This window comes from Salmo salar, chromosome ssa01, assembly GCF_905237065.1.
Source record: "Salmo salar chromosome ssa01, Ssal_v3.1, whole genome shotgun sequence".
NCBI lineage: Eukaryota > Metazoa > Chordata > Actinopteri > Salmoniformes > Salmonidae > Salmo > Salmo salar.
The window spans coordinates 138,106,359-138,123,990 of NC_059442.1; the positions used below are offsets into that span (position 1 = coordinate 138,106,359).

The 17,632-nt window shown below is 43.5% G+C and overlaps 1 protein-coding gene across 1 annotated transcript in view; it reads right to left on the bottom strand.

Annotated features, from left to right (window-relative positions):
• Nucleotides 1-1,325: 1,325 nt before the first annotated feature.
• The window catches only part of LOC106565454 (hamartin), a 33,710-nt gene continuing 17,403 nt past the window's right edge, over nt 1,326-17,632 (bottom strand). The window contains 17 exon segments of the mRNA XM_014132609.2: nt 1,326-4,639; nt 4,641-4,767; nt 4,769-4,981; nt 5,367-5,540; nt 5,753-5,940; nt 6,876-6,998; nt 7,201-7,311; nt 7,445-7,627; nt 7,961-8,127; nt 12,064-12,107; nt 12,757-13,384; nt 13,568-13,675; nt 13,826-13,919; nt 14,047-14,162; nt 15,609-15,774; nt 16,928-17,046; nt 17,376-17,554. Of these exon segments, the coding sequence (XP_013988084.2) occupies nt 4,304-4,639; nt 4,641-4,767; nt 4,769-4,981; nt 5,367-5,540; nt 5,753-5,940; nt 6,876-6,998; nt 7,201-7,311; nt 7,445-7,627; nt 7,961-8,127; nt 12,064-12,107; nt 12,757-13,384; nt 13,568-13,675; nt 13,826-13,919; nt 14,047-14,162; nt 15,609-15,774; nt 16,928-17,046; nt 17,376-17,554 (3,076 nt within the window). The 3' untranslated portion in view covers nt 1,326-4,303.

Consider the following 17,632-nt stretch of genomic DNA (forward strand, 5'->3'; position numbering starts at 1 on the left):
CAGCCAAGCATTGATCATCATGTCACCAGAATAAGACCCTTGATATTTATTGAAAGGAGAATCAACATTATCACTGTGCACTTTCGCCACTCTGTGAAGTTCATAACTTATTTCATCTGTACCCTAATAAACTGCATGCTTTCCCAAGATGTGGTGACATTTATCAGACATGTAGGTTACTTTACTCACATAAAGGTTTGATTGAAACCTTGTTAATGTCAAGCCATTTTGAGGACGCTGGAATTACATTTTGGATGAACAGGTTCATGGCTACAGGAGACTTGAAGTTGCCTTATCAGATTCAAACATTGTGACTGGTTGAGTTTTTGCCACATATAAAAGGTAATACATTAAAGTGAAATGTTAAATATGTAGGCTATAATGAAGCGTTACGAATAGCCGCTTTGATTGGAGAGGAGGCAGTGCATGTGTTAAGCTTTCCTGAAAAACTGGGCCTGCCGGGAGCATATGTGGCCACATTATTTTTGGACGACTTGGGAGAATGATCTGCAAGACAGAACATTCAGTATCAGAAGTAAAAATAGTCAGACTGGCCTGCTAGTGTGCCTTTCTAGTCCTTATAAAAATGTTGTTAGTAGACCAAATTGAATGACATATTCAAATCACAGGGCATTTGCGCCGTTATTCAAATGACATTTTCACTGGAGCCTAGAGTAGGATAGAATGTTGTACTCACTTGAAAGCAATAATGCAATTATTCATTGCATTGTGGTGTTGTAGGCTAGTCTGGATTTTTGAGCTGTGCGTCTCATGTCTTCACTGTTCTTTCATGCGCTTGGCCTCGTGCACTTGGCCTCTCCGCTGTCTATCAGTTATTCCTATTTGTTCTTGTCGAATAATATTTGTTTTTAAATGCAGCTTTGAATGTTGTGTGGTATGACTGCTAGGTAGCCTATTGCAGATCCTAACAAACAATCCACCTACCACGATTGCCACTATGAATGGTGTAAAGAGGGCAGGATGGACTATATTGACCTTTAGTGTAGTAAAAAGGTTAGCACATGGTAAAGAATAGTGCATAAGGGAAGTACCAAAACACCTTGATATAGGGGAGGCGCATGTAAGCAGATACGAAAATGTGGCTAGGATGGGAGAAATATATGGTAAACCCTGCAAAAGAGAAAATGTAAAGGGGAAAAAATTAAATAAATACAAAATGTAAAAAAATAAAAAATACCCTCCCTGTGCCCAATACATTATTGTATTTTTTTTAAATACCTCCCCACCCCCCAGTAAATTGCAATCTGTCCCTTAGTTTTATGATTATAGAACATTTAATGAAAAAGAAAAATATTAAGAGGATCTGTAGTGCAAAACATTGAAGACGATTTTTATTTTTTTATTGTTCACAGTTAAACACAAGCAACTGCTTTAAATAACTTTGTTTTTTGCCTTTTTTCAAAATCTCCAACTCCAAAAGGAGTCCCAACTCAAGCTTTCCATTCAGTTCACGCTTGATTGTACCATCTATCTTGGTTTGTTGTAGTTCCTACTACTATACTGTACTGTTGGCATTAAAGTGGATTGTTGAACATGCTTTTAGATAGCAAGGCAGAGGGAATGACAGCTGAAGTTCAGTGGACAACAGGATTTATGACCATTTCAACACATGGAAGGACCCAACTTTCAATGTCCACATCAAAGTAAAATTCTTCCACTTTTTACTGCCATAGGTCAGTAGGACCAATAAGAATCAATTGGCAGAGACTTCTGTTTTTGTTCTGTTCTCAGAAAACAGATGACACATGTAAACCTTTTATGCAGCATTCGAGAGACACCGAGACACAGGGTTGGGGAGTAACTGATTTAAAATTAACGGTAATCAGTTGCGTTACCGGCAAAAATGTTGTAATCAGATTACAGATACTTTAAAAAACTAGATGATTACTTTGTGGATTACTTTAAAAAGGATGTTGTGAAAAACATGAACATCTTTCTGTTTCTCAACGACATTCAATTCAGCATTGAAAAAAGGCGCAATTTAAAGTTTTGTTCCTCTGGAGCAAATCTGACCACAAGTCAGAGACCACTATGACACGTCAAATGCGTTCGATGGATACTTTTTGTATTCTTCTTATGCCTCTTATGGGGAAAGTAAAATCAGATCACGTTACTGAGTTAGGGTTATCCAAAAATGACATTACTGATTACAATTTTGAACAGGTGACTAGTAAGGGATTACATTTAGAAAGAAACCTATCCAGCCCTCCCCAGATACATAACGCATCAACTAGAATAGAAACACGAGGTGAACGTGTCATTCTGAAATGGTTGTATTTAGTATCTGATTAAAATGTTTGGCACGTTCAAAGTGTCTTTCTGTAAGTGATCTCGAACAGAATACACTGCTTTATACAGGTAGATGTATTGCAAATTATTTGTTGGAATGAACATAGCATGAGTATGACCTAAATTCAAGATGTGGATATCGTGAGCAACATTAGTTGCAGAACCTTGCAGGTATTTTTAACTCTTAACAAAACGCTGTTGTCATATCAATATTCCAGTTTGATAATAAATGTTATTGGAAGTTTCAGTAACGTTCATCAACACTAACAGGAATGAAAATTGAATATTTCCCCCAAATCCTTCTCCTTACAGGTTGCAAAGCCCCTTGCAAGGCTAGGACTACTTGGGGAAGGGAGTGATCATGAAATAATAAATCATTTAAAAAAAACTCTACTTATAAAAAAGCATTTCTAAATGTTGCAAATTTTTCTTATTGCAACTTGACTTAAACAACATACACTTGCATACATACAAATTAGGCACAAACACACTCAGTCTCTGTCTTCAACACATGGGTTGTTCTGCGAAGGGTGCCCTTTGATATTTTAAGTAGACATTCTTTTGCACCGATATTGAATTTCAAAAGCCTGTTATATTAAATGAAGTGCCCTTTACTATAGACCACATGGAGAATTCAATAAATCCAATTTTTTTTATATGAATAAAGACTTTTCAGCATTTTGACATGTCCCTCCGTGCACCTTGTGACTTCTAGGAAGATTTTAATCCACTTAATCCCAACATTTCTCCAAATTTTCACCATCATTGTAATGCCCTAGTTACTTTGACAAAGTAATTTCTGAAGATCATTATTTATTTAATGTGATTGGTGATTAATTTACGTCTGTCCCGCATTTTAAGGTCAACCCTGTTACATGAACTTGAACTCTCGTTTTAATTTGAAACTATTCCTTTTTTTTCTCTTCCCAATAGAAACATTGAACATTTAAGTCAATACAGTGTAAAAGCAGTTGAATTGGTTCTACTCTTTTCTGTCATTTTCTGTTTTTTTGTGGCGGAAAATTGAGTGGGTCAAGCATAACACATCAACCCTGTCACCCTTAGATACAGGCTAGATATGTTTTAACAAGAAGTAAAAATGTGAAGCTTGTATTCAATTACTACTCTGTTTCACACAACAAGCTTCCATTCCTCCTGTCACAAGGGGATTTATGGCTGATTTAAGATGAAATAGTCAACCCTGTTACTTTATTTGTCACTTAATAGGCACTTACTATAGTAATTATTTTATCTCTTTAATTTAACATGTGCTCTTTATGACATAATGTTAAAATTAGGTGAAATCCGTCGTTTTTTTGGCATGGTTACACCGAATTGGTGAAACGACCCACATAAAGGACATTTCTGTCAGGAATGCAGGCCTAATGAAATTAGCATGGAAAAGCAATCCTCTTGCGTTGTATATAAACTATACTGTAGCAACAGGCAAAATCCCTGATTCCTCCCCAAGAATAGCAGAGGAGTTGGAATTACGGACAACAATCCCACGCTTGGTACATCTACTCTCCAAGCCTTGAGGATCACCCCCACCCCACTCCTCACACAACATCGGTACAGGTGCTCAAGAGGGACATTAGTCAACCTAAACCAGGCTTTCAGAAACATCCCTACAAGACTCATTTGTTTTGTGGTTTTTTATAACATCAAGTAACGGATTTGGAAATAGGGTGTCTCTTTATGAAATTGTTTGAAAAACTCCCAAATGTATAAGTGAAATCAAAGCAGATAAAGATAATGTGGTCTCTGCTGGTATATTGTAACATTACATCCTTATTTAAACCTTCCTTCCCATCTTTACATTTGATAAGGGAGTAAATCAAAATCAGTGGTTCAAATCCTGTTGTCCACTTGAGGGAATGGGATAAATAACACTGAATTTAAAAAAGAGCTTTGTCTTGAACTCTTACTGTCTGGAGCTCTTGCTCCGGCCGACCACTCGTTCTACTCTCCATCCTCTCTCAGTTCTTGTATTTTAACTGTGCTTGTGATGCGTTTCGTTGTAGTCCATGATCCTTAGTTGCTGTCTGGGTCGTGCTGAACTGGCCGCCACCACTCCCCCTCCCCTTGCTCCTCCCATCTTCCGTCTGGTAGTCTCCTGCTTGGTAGCTCTCTGCTTGGTTTCTGGCGGGTGCTCCTTGGCGGGCACAGTGAGAGGGGCACCCAGTAGAGAGGCAAGGGCAGGGGAAAGGGTAAGGTTAAGGACAGGGTTAGAGACAGGACACGTCAGAGAATTCCCCAGTGGGGGAAATGAGGGCTCCACACACAGCTCAGTCTTCAGGCCCTGTGATAGGCCGGCCAGGCGGGGGGGGTGGCGGCTCCTCGTCACACTGGCTTTCGCTCTTGTTCCGGAACAGCTCTCGCGCCCGCATGCCCAGGAAGCTCTTGGCGCTGGGGTAGGAGCCAACAGTGAGGGGGGTGGCATCGGCGGGCAGTGGGGGGGGCATAGGTACAGGAAGGCTCCACAAGGAGAGACTTGGGGACTTCCTGGGTGCCGTTGACTGAGTTGACAGGGGGCATCTTAGGGGGGTTGTTGGCCTTTGGTTGCCCTGGAGGTAAAGTGCTGCCGTTGCGTTGTGGGGACTGAGGTGGTCTGCCGTTATCTGACCACTCATTGGTTCCTGATGTGACTGGTGCATCTGGCTCCATGATACTGCCATTACCATAGAGACAGGGGAGGAAAACATGGAAGGGGATTACTTTCAATTATAAACTGGGTGGTTCAAGCCCTGAATACTGGTGGCATATCAGAACATATACTACTCTAATTACATTGGTAACCAGTTTATAATAGCAATAAGGCACCTCAGGGGTTTGTGGTATATGACCAATATACCACGGCTAAGGGCTGTGTCCAGGCACTTGCGGCGTGCATAACAACAGCCCTTAGTCGTGGTATATTGGCTACATCCCACACCTCCTAGGGCCTTATTGCTTAAATATACATTTAGCTTCTAAATGGCACACACACACCAATCTGCATGTGCATTCCATAAAGTTAAGCAAAAGGAACTTCAACAGTTTGACTGCCATCTCACCTAGAGTCTATAGGAGGGCCAGGATCGTCACAGCTGCCCCCTGCTGAGGCTGTGGTCAGGGTGGCATGACCCTCCATCTCCAGTCTACTGTAGAGCTGCAGCAGCTCCGTCTGCAGGAGCTGGGTCACTCTCCTCTGGGCCTGGTACCTGCTGTCTGATGCCTGCAGCTCGCCCCTGCATAGAGAAAGATAGACATGATCATATTACACACTTAGAGACAAAAACAGAACTAGCTGCTGTGCTAACACATACAGTTGTGCATAAAAACCCACAAACCAACTGCGTTGATCCAAAGCTTGACACCTTAAAACAACACAATGAACCTAAATCCCCATTCTAAATAAGTCTAGAGGACTTTTCCACCTCTAAACCCGGAATGCTCATACTTGGCCCGGCCCTTGACGTCGTCCAGAAACTTCTTCTGCTCCACGATAAGGTGTTCCTTCTTGGTGAGCTGTGTCTCCAGCTCGCCCACCCTCTGCTGCGCTGCCTCCAGCTTCTGGCCCTGCTGCAGCAGGCTCTGCCTCAGCCTCTCCACCTCCTTCCCCCAGGACACCTGCACCATCTGGGCCTCCTACAGGGAGAAAGAGGGTGGTGGTGTGGGGACTGTTAAACTAGTCTGGCCAGGGTTTGCTCAGTGGCCTCCATGAGAGGTATCGTCTGGTCATAGAGCCATAGTACCCATAAAACCTAGTGGTCAAACAGGGAAATAGTTGCAATTGTTTTCCACCATTCATTTTTCCGTAGTGGATTTTAGAAACACTTAAAATAAGAGCTGTGTTTCGTGTAGGCTTACCCTGGCGTGACGTTTTGATAACTGTGTAAATCTCCCTCGGACAAGCTGCTAATGCGGCCATCATACAGAACTACAAATGCCATGATGATCTGGATGAAACTGCCGAATCGAGGCAAAGGTAAGAATCTCTGGATTAACTAATGTTAACTACATGTAGTAATGAATAAATTGGCAAAATTTCTATAAAATGTACAATTCTGTGAACGGTCTTGGGTAAGTTTTTAAATTAAACAATACCTGTTTAGCAAAGGTGTCAACTAGAGATGACGTGCAGGAGCTGGAGGGGATTTGTAGTCTTACATGATGTCTACTTTGATGCTAATGAGCATTTTCAAACCTGAGAGTAAATAGAGCCGAATATATATCAAAGTCACCTTGTCTGAGAGAGATTTACACGGTTATCAAAAATCCCCAACGGAAAAATGAAAGGTGGAAAAACTATTGGAACCATTTCCCTGTTTGACTGCTAGGTTTTATTACGACACATACTATGACACATCCACTGTGGGGCTCTATAGGTTGTTGTGCCTCTCCAAATACATACGCCCCTGACAACTTTTACCACAATGCAATAGAACACAATACGGAAGACAGGTGTTCTGTCATGGCGCAGATATCGATAGCAACTTTTTATTAATACAGCAGTACTGATTCTATTCCTCTTTTCCCCCTAAGTTCCTCCTATATGTTCTCAGTGGCCCTTGGTCCCTTACCATGGCATTGTCTGAGCCTGTGTGCTGCTGCCGCTGTACAGCCAGCTTGTGGGCCTCCCCCAGGAGCAGCAGCTGCTTGTTCAGGAAGCTCATCTGCTGCTGGGTGCGCTCACTGGTGCTCAGCTGAAGGACACATGGGACAACCAATCAGAATGGAGACAAACCTCTCAAAGCCCTCGGTTTGGTTTATTTATGGATACACTATGTTCTTAGTCCCTTTATCTTTGCACATACAGCATCTGATTTACTACAAGTGGCAAGCAGATTATCCACGTTGATTGATTTTACAACAGCAGAGCAAGTAGAACTAGATGAGGTGCCTCACCTTGGTAGTCATCTGGTTGAGAAGGTGCCCCGTGTGACACACCTTGTTGTTGGACCTCTGCAGATCTGCCTCCAGCTCATTCATCTTCTTCTGATACTCATTCAACTGACTCTGGAAAGGATCATCAGAGAGGGTACAATACAGTGTATGGACGATTTGATACACATTATTCTATGTGTGTGTGTGTGCGTGCGTGCATGCATGCATATGTGCACGATCTGTGTAAATGTAGTCATGCATCTACCTGCAGTTCCTGGTTCTTGGTGTAGTAGTCGTCCCGGCCCTGCTGGAGCTGGCGGACCTGGCTGTGTAGTCTGGTGACCACAGTCTCTCGATCGTCCCACAGCTGTCTGCAGCGCTGCTGCTCCACCCGCAGACTCTCCTTCAGAGACACGATGTCCACACTCTGGAGGTTCAGCTGGTCCTTCTGCAGGCAGATACAGGGAGAGAGGATGACAGACCGCTCACCGTTTGACTAAATCTACATCGGCAAAGGATTGAATAAAACAGTTCATTTGTGAAACTTTTTTTCACCATATGCAACAGAGGAAAAGTACATGAAACAAAGTCGGTGAGTGAAATGGATCAAGAGCAGGCTCCTGTTTTGTGATACTTATCAAAACATCTACTTCATGATACCTTCAAAGATAACCGTCTTAGAAAGCCACGATTCCAACTCCACTACCCCCCAACCAATTCACACTAGTTCTGAGAAGTTACAGGACAAATCCAGGAGGGGAGGATCTGGTGCATTTATTACCATGGCGTTGTTCTGTTCCTCCAGTGCGGTGGCGTTGATGACGCGTCGCAGTAGGCGTCGGTTGCGGACGGCGTGCTGCTCTCGCTTGTAGCGTTCGTACAGCAGCTGGCTGTGCAGCAGGAGCAGCTGGCTACGCAACGTGTGCAGCTCGTCCAGCGGAGCCGAGCCTGGGGGAGGGAGGACAGGCACACAGCAGATTAACAACAACCAGGAAAATGATGACCGTCATAAAATGATCATTATCAGGATAATACTGAATTAATTTGGTTCTTCTCATGCAATGTCAACAAGGAACTTTGAGCACATTGTTTGCGGGAGTTAATTGTTAACTCCACATTGTATAAGTTGTGGTTTATTTCACTGGGTAGATGTGAAGTTTATGATGGATTGATTGCATTTCTGACCCTCTCCTAACGCTATTCTGTGCTCAAACAGTAGTACTGTTCATTACGTAGATATAGCTTTGTTTCTATGGTTCATTAGCTCTAATTTCATCAGGCCCACATACACAGTACATAACACCTACATAAAGTAATATCTTGAACATTGATTATTCATAATCCTTTAGTTATGTATGAAAGTGGTACGACTAGTTCACTGTATGTAGTCACACTAACACTGAAAAAAGGGAACTGAGTAGGTGTATATGAAATAAAACTGGCAGATAAAATCCGAGAACTTTACACCAAGGCCTCTCAGTCATGAGGGAACTTACATAAGTTAACCACAAGCACTATGTGGAGTTGGTTTCACACACACACACACACACACAATCAAAAATACATGATTTATATAAACTTATTCAATTCCAATGCTCTAACTTGGCAGGCGGAGACGGAGGTTTGGCCCATACACAAGACTGTTATACAGTGATCAGCAGTTGGAGATGGTTAAGACAGACTTTTGTTCCCATCCAGGGAAGATGTCACATAGCAGCTAGGATCATCTCAACTGCTTCTGTACCTTTTTAATACTATTCTACCTAGGAATGCATGATATATCGGTGAATATATCGGAATCAGACGATATTAGCTAAAAATGCCAACATTGGTATCGGCCCGATGTCTAGTTCAACACCGATGTGCAAATCCGATGTCAAAGCTGACGTGCATACCTTTATAACGAAGGTACATGACTTAATGACGCCAGATAGAATTTTGAGCTATATGTGCAACACAGCCTTCCTAACCTAGCCCACAATGTCTGCTGTGTGAATCGAGCAGTCAACAAGTCGAGCAGTCATTTGAAACAGTAAGAACATTTCATTCAGACAACTCAAAAGGCAAAAAGCAAAGATAATGGAATTAATTTCCCTTGACAATCAACCATTCTCTGTTGTGGGTGATGTTGGCTTTCGCCGATTGGTTGACCACCGGTACACATGTTGCCCTACCGGAGTTACACAGTTATAGCGTCACTGCTATTAGCTTCACGACATACATACTATGGAACGCCGTTTGGGTCTTTGCGTGTCAAAAAAAGATTGGTCAAATAACACTATTTGACACATTAAATAAGCTTTTAATTTGACACGTCAAATAACACAGTTCTATTATAGAATGTTGTGTGGGCTGAATTTGCATGTGCAAGCCAGGTGCCACCACTACTATAAGTCGCACTGTCAAAGCTGTACAAAAAGTCTGCAAACACCGGCCACGAATGATGTGTTTACAATACCGCGTTGGTAATAAAGCATTATTTGTTTGACCGCAACTTCTGGGGTAGCTAGCTTTATCTTGGTACCTAGCTAGCACCAATACAACCAGCCTGAAAACAATGACCAGTAGAAAGTGCAGTCATTTTGATTATTGTTAGCAATAATTTAGGAATCCTTGTGAGTAAGTATTGGCTAGGTTGTCACTTGTTGTTCGCCTATTGAAATTTAACTTCAGTTCATGAAAATAGCTAGCCAGCTACTTAACCCTGTTGCCCAAAGCTAACGTTATAAGCAGCCAGCTAGCTTCATCTGGCTAGTAAGGCTTGACTGGAACAGGTTATGTGTTGTGAAGCTAGCCACAATATGGATTAGGCACAATAGTGGAATTTGCGGTTTGCCTTCAAAATAAAAGTACCTCTTTGAAAGTGCTGCAGAAGGTTACAATTGGTGGAAACATGCCATATGTAGACTAGATAATTTAAAACAAGGTTGGAATGTGAAGCAATGAAATGGGTATCAGTCTACTCGGTGACACCCACAGAACACAACTGTGAAAAGTTTACGCAAATATTAGCGTTGTAGCTCTTATCGCGGGACTGTGACTCTGTGAAATCACCTCCCCAGTCAGCCTATTGTGTGTATTGACATTCATATTGCACTGTACAGCTTTACCTAAGGATTTGGGATCAAATGGGGTATCAGTCGACTCAATACCCAAGATTTTTCAGACTCCAAAACATCCACACAGTATTGTTTTTCCTCAGGAATAGTGTTCAATACACATAGGTTGACAATACATGTGGCTCAATTCACAATTGTTTCAGAGTCCCGCAATAAGACCTACGACGCTAATGTTCTCTGGGTGTCACTGAGTAGACTGATACCCAATGTCATTGATGAACAATCCATAGGTAAGGCTGTACAGTGAAATTAGAATTGCATTGAGGGCATACTAAAGTATGATTTCAAGATGTAAAATTAAAAAATTGTCTTTTGTTGATTTTATATAACATTCCAACCTTGTTTAGCATGATCTATTCAATTATAGCATAAATCTACTATTTGTATTCATTTGCATCACTGTCAATGACATACTTTTATTTGAAGGCTAACTGCAAAGTCCACTATTGTGGCTAGCGTCACAGATGGTCCGCCCACCATTAATCAAATAAGAACTGTCTTATAAATTAGGGTTTATTTTACATGACACCGAGCTATTGTAACAGTGTAGGTTCCGTCCCGCTCTTCGCCCCAAACTGGGCTCGACCCTTGCACACATCAACAACTGACACCCACCGAAGCATCGTTACCCATCGCGCCACAAAGCCGCGGCCCTTGCAACGCAAGGGGAAACCCTACTTCAAGTCTCAGAGCGAGTGACGTCACCGATTGAACCGCTATTAGCGCGCACCACCGCTAACTAACTAGCCATTTCACATCGGTTACACTATTTAGTTAGCTAGCTAACTATATAGCTACTGAAATATGTCTTTTTGCTATGTTTTTGGGGAAGAACTAGCTTTAAAAATATATATTTTTATGACCAGCACTGTAGGTTCACGAGAGCATCATAGCATACGTATCGATGAATCGTACGACATACGAGTGATAGTGTAATCAATGTGTAATAACAACATAAAAAATGTATGAACGAGCAGTGCAGTCATATTCAGGCCCTGATTGGTCAACAAGCTTATTTGACACGTCAAATAGTGTTATTGACACTCAAAGACCCAAACGGCATTCAATAGTAAGAGAAATCCTGGTTGAGAATGAAACGACTGAACAACGAAACAGCACAGCAAGTAAGTAAAATAAATAGGTTTTGATTATGTTTTACAGGTAATGGGGACATATGTAAATGCCAAAAAAATAACTTTTTGGTCAGTGTGGTGTGTGTGTGTGTAACCTTTAATTTAACTAGGCAAGTCAGTTAAGAACAAATTCTTATTTACAATGACGGCCTAGCCCGGACGATGCTGGGCCAATTGTGCACCGCCCTACGGGACTCCCAATCACGGCCCGATGTGATACAGCCTGGATTCGAACCAGGGACTGTAGTGACGCCTCTTACACTGAGATGCAATGCCTTAGACCGCTGCGTCCATGTGTGTGTGTTAACTATTTAACTGTACTAGAATGCTTAAAATGCTGCTAAAATTAAAAATATCATTATCGTTTCTTTTGGTTAGGAAAATATTAGTTATCGGTATCGGCCAAAAATGTCATATCGGTGCATCACTAATTCTACCTCCAAAGGCTCTTATGAGTAGGAGAACACTGTCAAATAGCCTCAGTTTCTGACTGATGTAGGAAAACTACATTATAGTCATTGTAGGGTAAACACATCATGAGGCCTAAATGTCCTGAAAGTTTTATCAGTGTTCCACTGTTGCACTAGCTGAAAGTACAGTGCTGCTGCTGTACTCTGGTGGTGGTTGTTTACCTCCAAAATGTGTCCAGTCAGCTGACTTGCTCGGCAAAGGTAATCTGTAAGAGAGAGGGAGAGTCATGACTATTTAAAATAACTGGGTCAGTTCAACAGTCAGCATTGGGACAGTACATCAGACTCAGACAGCCCCATAGAAAGATCTGAATGGTAGATCCCAGTCTTCTGGACCCATCTGGGCTTGGAGACACACCTTTCTGTGTACGGGGCCTCTGTCCCAGTCAATTACATCCCTCAAGCAGGGCATGGCCTACTATTGAGCTTTGGGATAGATACTAAAGAGGTGGGGGCGGTGGGGGATGAAATGAGCAGAGCCAGATTGTTCTGTGCAGAGCTCCAACTCTGCTGACACTGGTCCCTTCTGTTGTATTATTGGCTTAGGAGCGAGGACAGTGTGTGTGAGTGGGGGGGGGGGGGGGGTCAGACAATGCCTGTAGTTGTCCTCAACTGAGTTTTACCCGTGGGCCAGGGCAATGGACTGGAAAGGACCCAGCCCAGTTCTACACAGTGAGCTCACATCACATACTCTGGCTTTCCCTTGCCTTCAACCTTTACAGCACACTGAAAGCCATGTTCTTGGACTAGGTACTAAGACGACCCATAATCAGATGGTTTTGATGGAGACTAATAAGCATAAAGTTGGTCATGCAGTTGTGATCTCACACAGATATTAAAAGCTGGACCCCTCACCTGTTGAGCACCTTGTCGTGGGCGTCGCTTCCCTGCTGAACAAGACGATCCAGCACCTCCAGGGGGGAAGCCGACACCCTCCCCTCGCCCTCCTCCTCCCTGTCCTCCAGCCCCTCCTGCCGCTGGCACAGCCTTTCGAGAGCAGCCCTGCCCAGGGCCTCCGATGTCCTCCTCCCCACAAAGAGGGATGCGGCCCGGGGCAGAGCCAGGTCAAACAGGGCCTCATAGGGCAGGGAGGGGTTCTTGATGGAGGGGCTGGGGGAGAACAGGCCACCGAACTTGGCCATCTCGTACTCCGGGGCAGAGGGGCTCTGGTGGAGTGGGTGTTCGATGGGGCTGAAGGGACACATGGGTTGGAAAGACCAGGAGTGCTCTAGGGCCGAGCCCCTACTATTGTCCCCACCACCATTAGCGCCCTGGGCATTCTCCAGTGCCTTGTCTGGGGTGGACACCGCATGGTGGGGGTCCCGGGGCAGCATGAGGCCACCCAGTGGGGGGTTGGGCAGGGGCTTCTCCTGGGTACCTGTCAGGGTCTCAGTGGTGCGGTAGAACGGCGAGTCAAAGCCCCTCAGGGCAGCCAAGTCTCGCTTGTCCTCCGTGATCTCCAGGAGCTCCTCTGTGATGGCAGCTAGTGTGTTTTTGGAGAGGTAAAACAGGGGACATGAGGACGCTTGTAGTGAAACAGGCTTTTGAGTCATTGGTGCATTAAGACTATTGCTATGAAATGTATATGGTTCACTCTCATTCAACTGACATTTTATGTCAGCCTCATTTAGACCAGCACGCTCCTTTTCTCAGTCAGTGTACTCACCCTCTTCCCTCTCCTTCTCTGTCCTCAGCTGAAGCTCCAGCTCCTGCTCCTTCATAAAGACTGAAAGTTCTGTCAGCGTCATGGAAATGGGCTCACCACCACTTGCATCTAGTAAACAGAAGACAGACAATAAACATACAGTTTTACATAAAACAATCTTCCACCAGAGAACATGGATCGACAAAGGTTAAGAACCAACGACTTGGTAAAAAGCATACAAATGTAATATCCAACTCCACATTTTTGATGACGACTAACCTCTGTTGTTGATGACCTCTCCACCTTTCTCAGGATCTCTGATTGGTTCTTGCCTCACCAGGCTGGGTTTGGATGCTTCTACAGGGCCGCCATGCTGAAAGTGAACAGTTTTTATTGTAATTTGTATTAAACCTTTATTTAAGCACGAAGTCCCAAGTTCCCTTCTTACTACACTACCAAGGCCAATAATGCCCATCGTGGGCATGGATGTCATACTCTACCTTCCGTGGTGGACTAGCGGTGTTGGATGTCAGGGGGATGGTGGGGAACTCATCAGAGAGGCTGGGGGGCGGGGAGGTGGTGGCAGGAGTACTTGAGGCAGGCGTTCCTTTCCCTCCTGCTTACAGAAAACAGCTATTAGGAACAAATACCAACATCACCAATACATGTAGGGATCACTTTCTAAGCATGATCGTTATATCATAAGATTCAATATTGTTTATCAAATCCATATTAAAACAAGATATTGTAATAGGCCTTTTTACACTACACCGGCTTGAAACCGGTTTCATAGAGAAACTGGTTCCATGACACATATGCTACATTTACATTTAAGTCACTTAGCAGACGCTCTTATCCAGAGCGACTTACTACATATACACAGGCAGTCCAATTCTGACTTTCATGCCCAATTATTGGCAAAAGAGCTGATCTGATTTGTCAAAAGACCAATTTGTTAAAAAAAGATTACACAGACAGCCCAATGTTAAACACCTCCATATTTTTAGGGTGTAAAGATCTGGTTTCCAATCCGACTTCCCCAAGCCACATCTGGACGTAGTTTGGGGGAGACACTTCTACACCACATAATCCCGAGTTGTATAGTGTAAAGACAATGGCTTTCCGACACCACTCTATTTCTATGGTGCAGACACACATGAAGCTATGTAAGGAGTGCAAAAAGATCCGTTTAAAATCTGATATTGAAGAAAGACAGTGCTTCACATATTTTAAAGGTTTCTAAAGCATGTTGGTTATATCATACAAGTCAATATTGTTTATGAAATCTATACTGAACAAAAAGGCAACATGTTGGTCCCATGTTTCATGAGCTGAAATAAAAGATCCCCGAAATTTTCCATACACACAAAAAGCTTATTTCTCTCAAATGTTGTGCACAAATTTGGTTACATCCTTGTTAGTGAGGATTTCTCCTTTGCCAAGGTAATCCATCCACCGGAAAGGTGTGGCATATCAAGAAGCTGATTAAACAGTATGATCAATACACAGGTGCACTTTGTGCTGGGGACAATAAAAGGCTACTCTAAAATGTGAAGTTTTGTCACAACAATGCCACAGATGTCCAATTGGCATGCTGACTGTAGGAATGTCCACCAGAGCTGTTGCCAGATAATTGAAGGTTAATTTCTCTACCATAAGCTGCCTCCAACGTAATTTTAGACCGGCCCCACAACCGCAGACCACATGTAACCACGCCAGTTCAGGACCTCCACAACCGGCTTCTTCACCTGCGGGATCGTCAGACCAGTCACTCGGACAGCTGATGAAACTGAGGAGTATTTCTGTCTTTAATAAAGCTCTTTTGTGGGGAAAAACTATTTTTGATTGGCTGGGCCTGGCTTCCCAGTGGGTGGGCCTATTCCCTCCCAAGCCCACCCATGGCTGTGCCCATGCCCAGTCAAAACTCTATAGATTAGGGCCTAATGAATTTATTTCAATTGACTGATTTCCTTATATGAACTGTAACTCGGTAAAATAGTTGAAATTATTGCGTTTATATTTTTTGTTCAGTATGTTGTATAGATGAATTATCCCTTTTCACCTGATGTGCTGTGGACGCGGTGGCCTGAGAGGTAAGAGGCACTATGGGAGAGCTCTGGGTTGGGTGACATGCCCCTGGAGGAAGGGGGTGTGGCCATTCCACACAGGGAGGAGGGGCTCCACAGTTCTTTTCCCCCACAGGTGGAGTTGAGTTCACAGCTAGAGTTCTGAAGGAAGACATTCACAATGTAACCAGTTAAAGTTCCAATGTAGCCATTTTTATCCCAATATCAAATCATGTCTGGGTAACAATTAAGCACCTTACTGGGATTGCTTTCAATTAAAATTGTCAAAAATAAAAAGCATAGTTCCAATAGCTTCTTAGCAAAGAGCATTTTCTCATGCAAGAATTTTACTAGGACTGTCGAAGTGGTCTGAGTGGGGAGGAGAAAACTGAAAACTAGCTGTTATTGGCATAGAGGTTTGGAACTCTTTCTATTGGTATATTGGTCTATTAACTAACTTACCACCTGCCACCAGGCAGGTCAAAACTCCATCCCACCAAAACAGGCGGACATTTCAGGTGGTCTTTTCAAACAGTTCTTACACTAAAATGGCATTATCAAAATGTTCACAATTTCACAGTATTATTCCAACCTCATATTGTGGAAATGCATATAAAAACACAAGAAAATCATGTTTTTGATTGCACAGGGCTTTAAGAATTAATTCCACAAATTGTTGATAATGATGTGATATAGTATTAATTGTACCTGGAAATTAGGCTACATTACTTTTTACAGGATTTCAGGCTCCTACAGACAAATCCTCAGCCAAACAGACAGACTCAGAGGGCTGAACAACACCAGGATGCCCTGCGTGGGCCACTCACAAATAGAGGGACAGACAGCGTCGCCAGGGCAACCAGCCCATGTGACAGACCATGGTGGGATGGCAGGACGGGGGTGTAAGGGCATGTTTTCTGTTTTCTAAAGCCTGACACCACCGCCCGCCAGTCTTGCCCACTCTGATGACTCAAAGCCTCTCCTCCCTCAGCTCTCCCTCTATAAAGCACTCCCTCCCTCCTCTCCAAAAACAAGGGGGCGATTCATAGGCTCGGAGGGGAGAGCGGGGGGGCCAGTGGGTTCAGGGACAAGCGATTGACTAAGAACATCTGACACAGCCAATATATCAAGTGTAAACACCCTCTGCAAAACAACAAGAAATGCATAGAGAAGAAGCAGCAGCAGCAGCTGCTCACTCTGGCTGACACTGGCCTCCAACAAACACTTTCTATCTAGGAACTAATCTGGACACATTTGCTATGGGTCAGTGCAGTGAAAATGTGTGCAACAGAAATGCTGTGTGTGTCTGTGTTACCTGACGTCTGGAGGTCTGGGGGCTGCGATAGGAAGACTGGGTCCCTGACAGAGGGAGCAGGGACAGGGGTGGTGGTTGGGGCTGGCGTGGGGTAGAGAAGGGGGTCAAAGAGGAGCTTCCTGTGGGGAGAAGAAGAGGAACAGTCTGACTCACTCTTACATTGATGTGTTAAATCAATCTCCATTCATTCTCCACTTATCAACAAGACCATAATCACCTCATGACAAATCATTACAAACCAACTATGCTGTCCGGCAGCCAAACAACGCTAGAAACACATTTTTTCAGATGATTGATAGTTAGAATTCACACGACTGAGTGAAAAAACTGGAAACAAATTATGAACATGAACAATACTCCGTGAGAACACCAAACAAACTTATGTCATTCCTATCCACCAAAAGGAGGTGAGAGGTGTGGGTTGGGTGGGGGGGGGGGGTGATCTCACCGAAGCTGCTGTGGAAGTCTGTGTAGGGGCTAGAGGCTGAGTCTTGTGGACAAAGCTGCATCTGGGGGTAGAGGTTCTCAGGCATGGTCGCATAGCCCTCCTCACACGACGCTTCCTTGGGGTCCAGAGAGACTTTGGCGCATTCTATGACAATGTCATGGATCTCAAATCTCTTCCATCTGCAGAGGGACAGAACAGTCAATCTAATTGAGAAAACAATGTAATAATAATTTATAATTTGTTCATACAGCAGATAA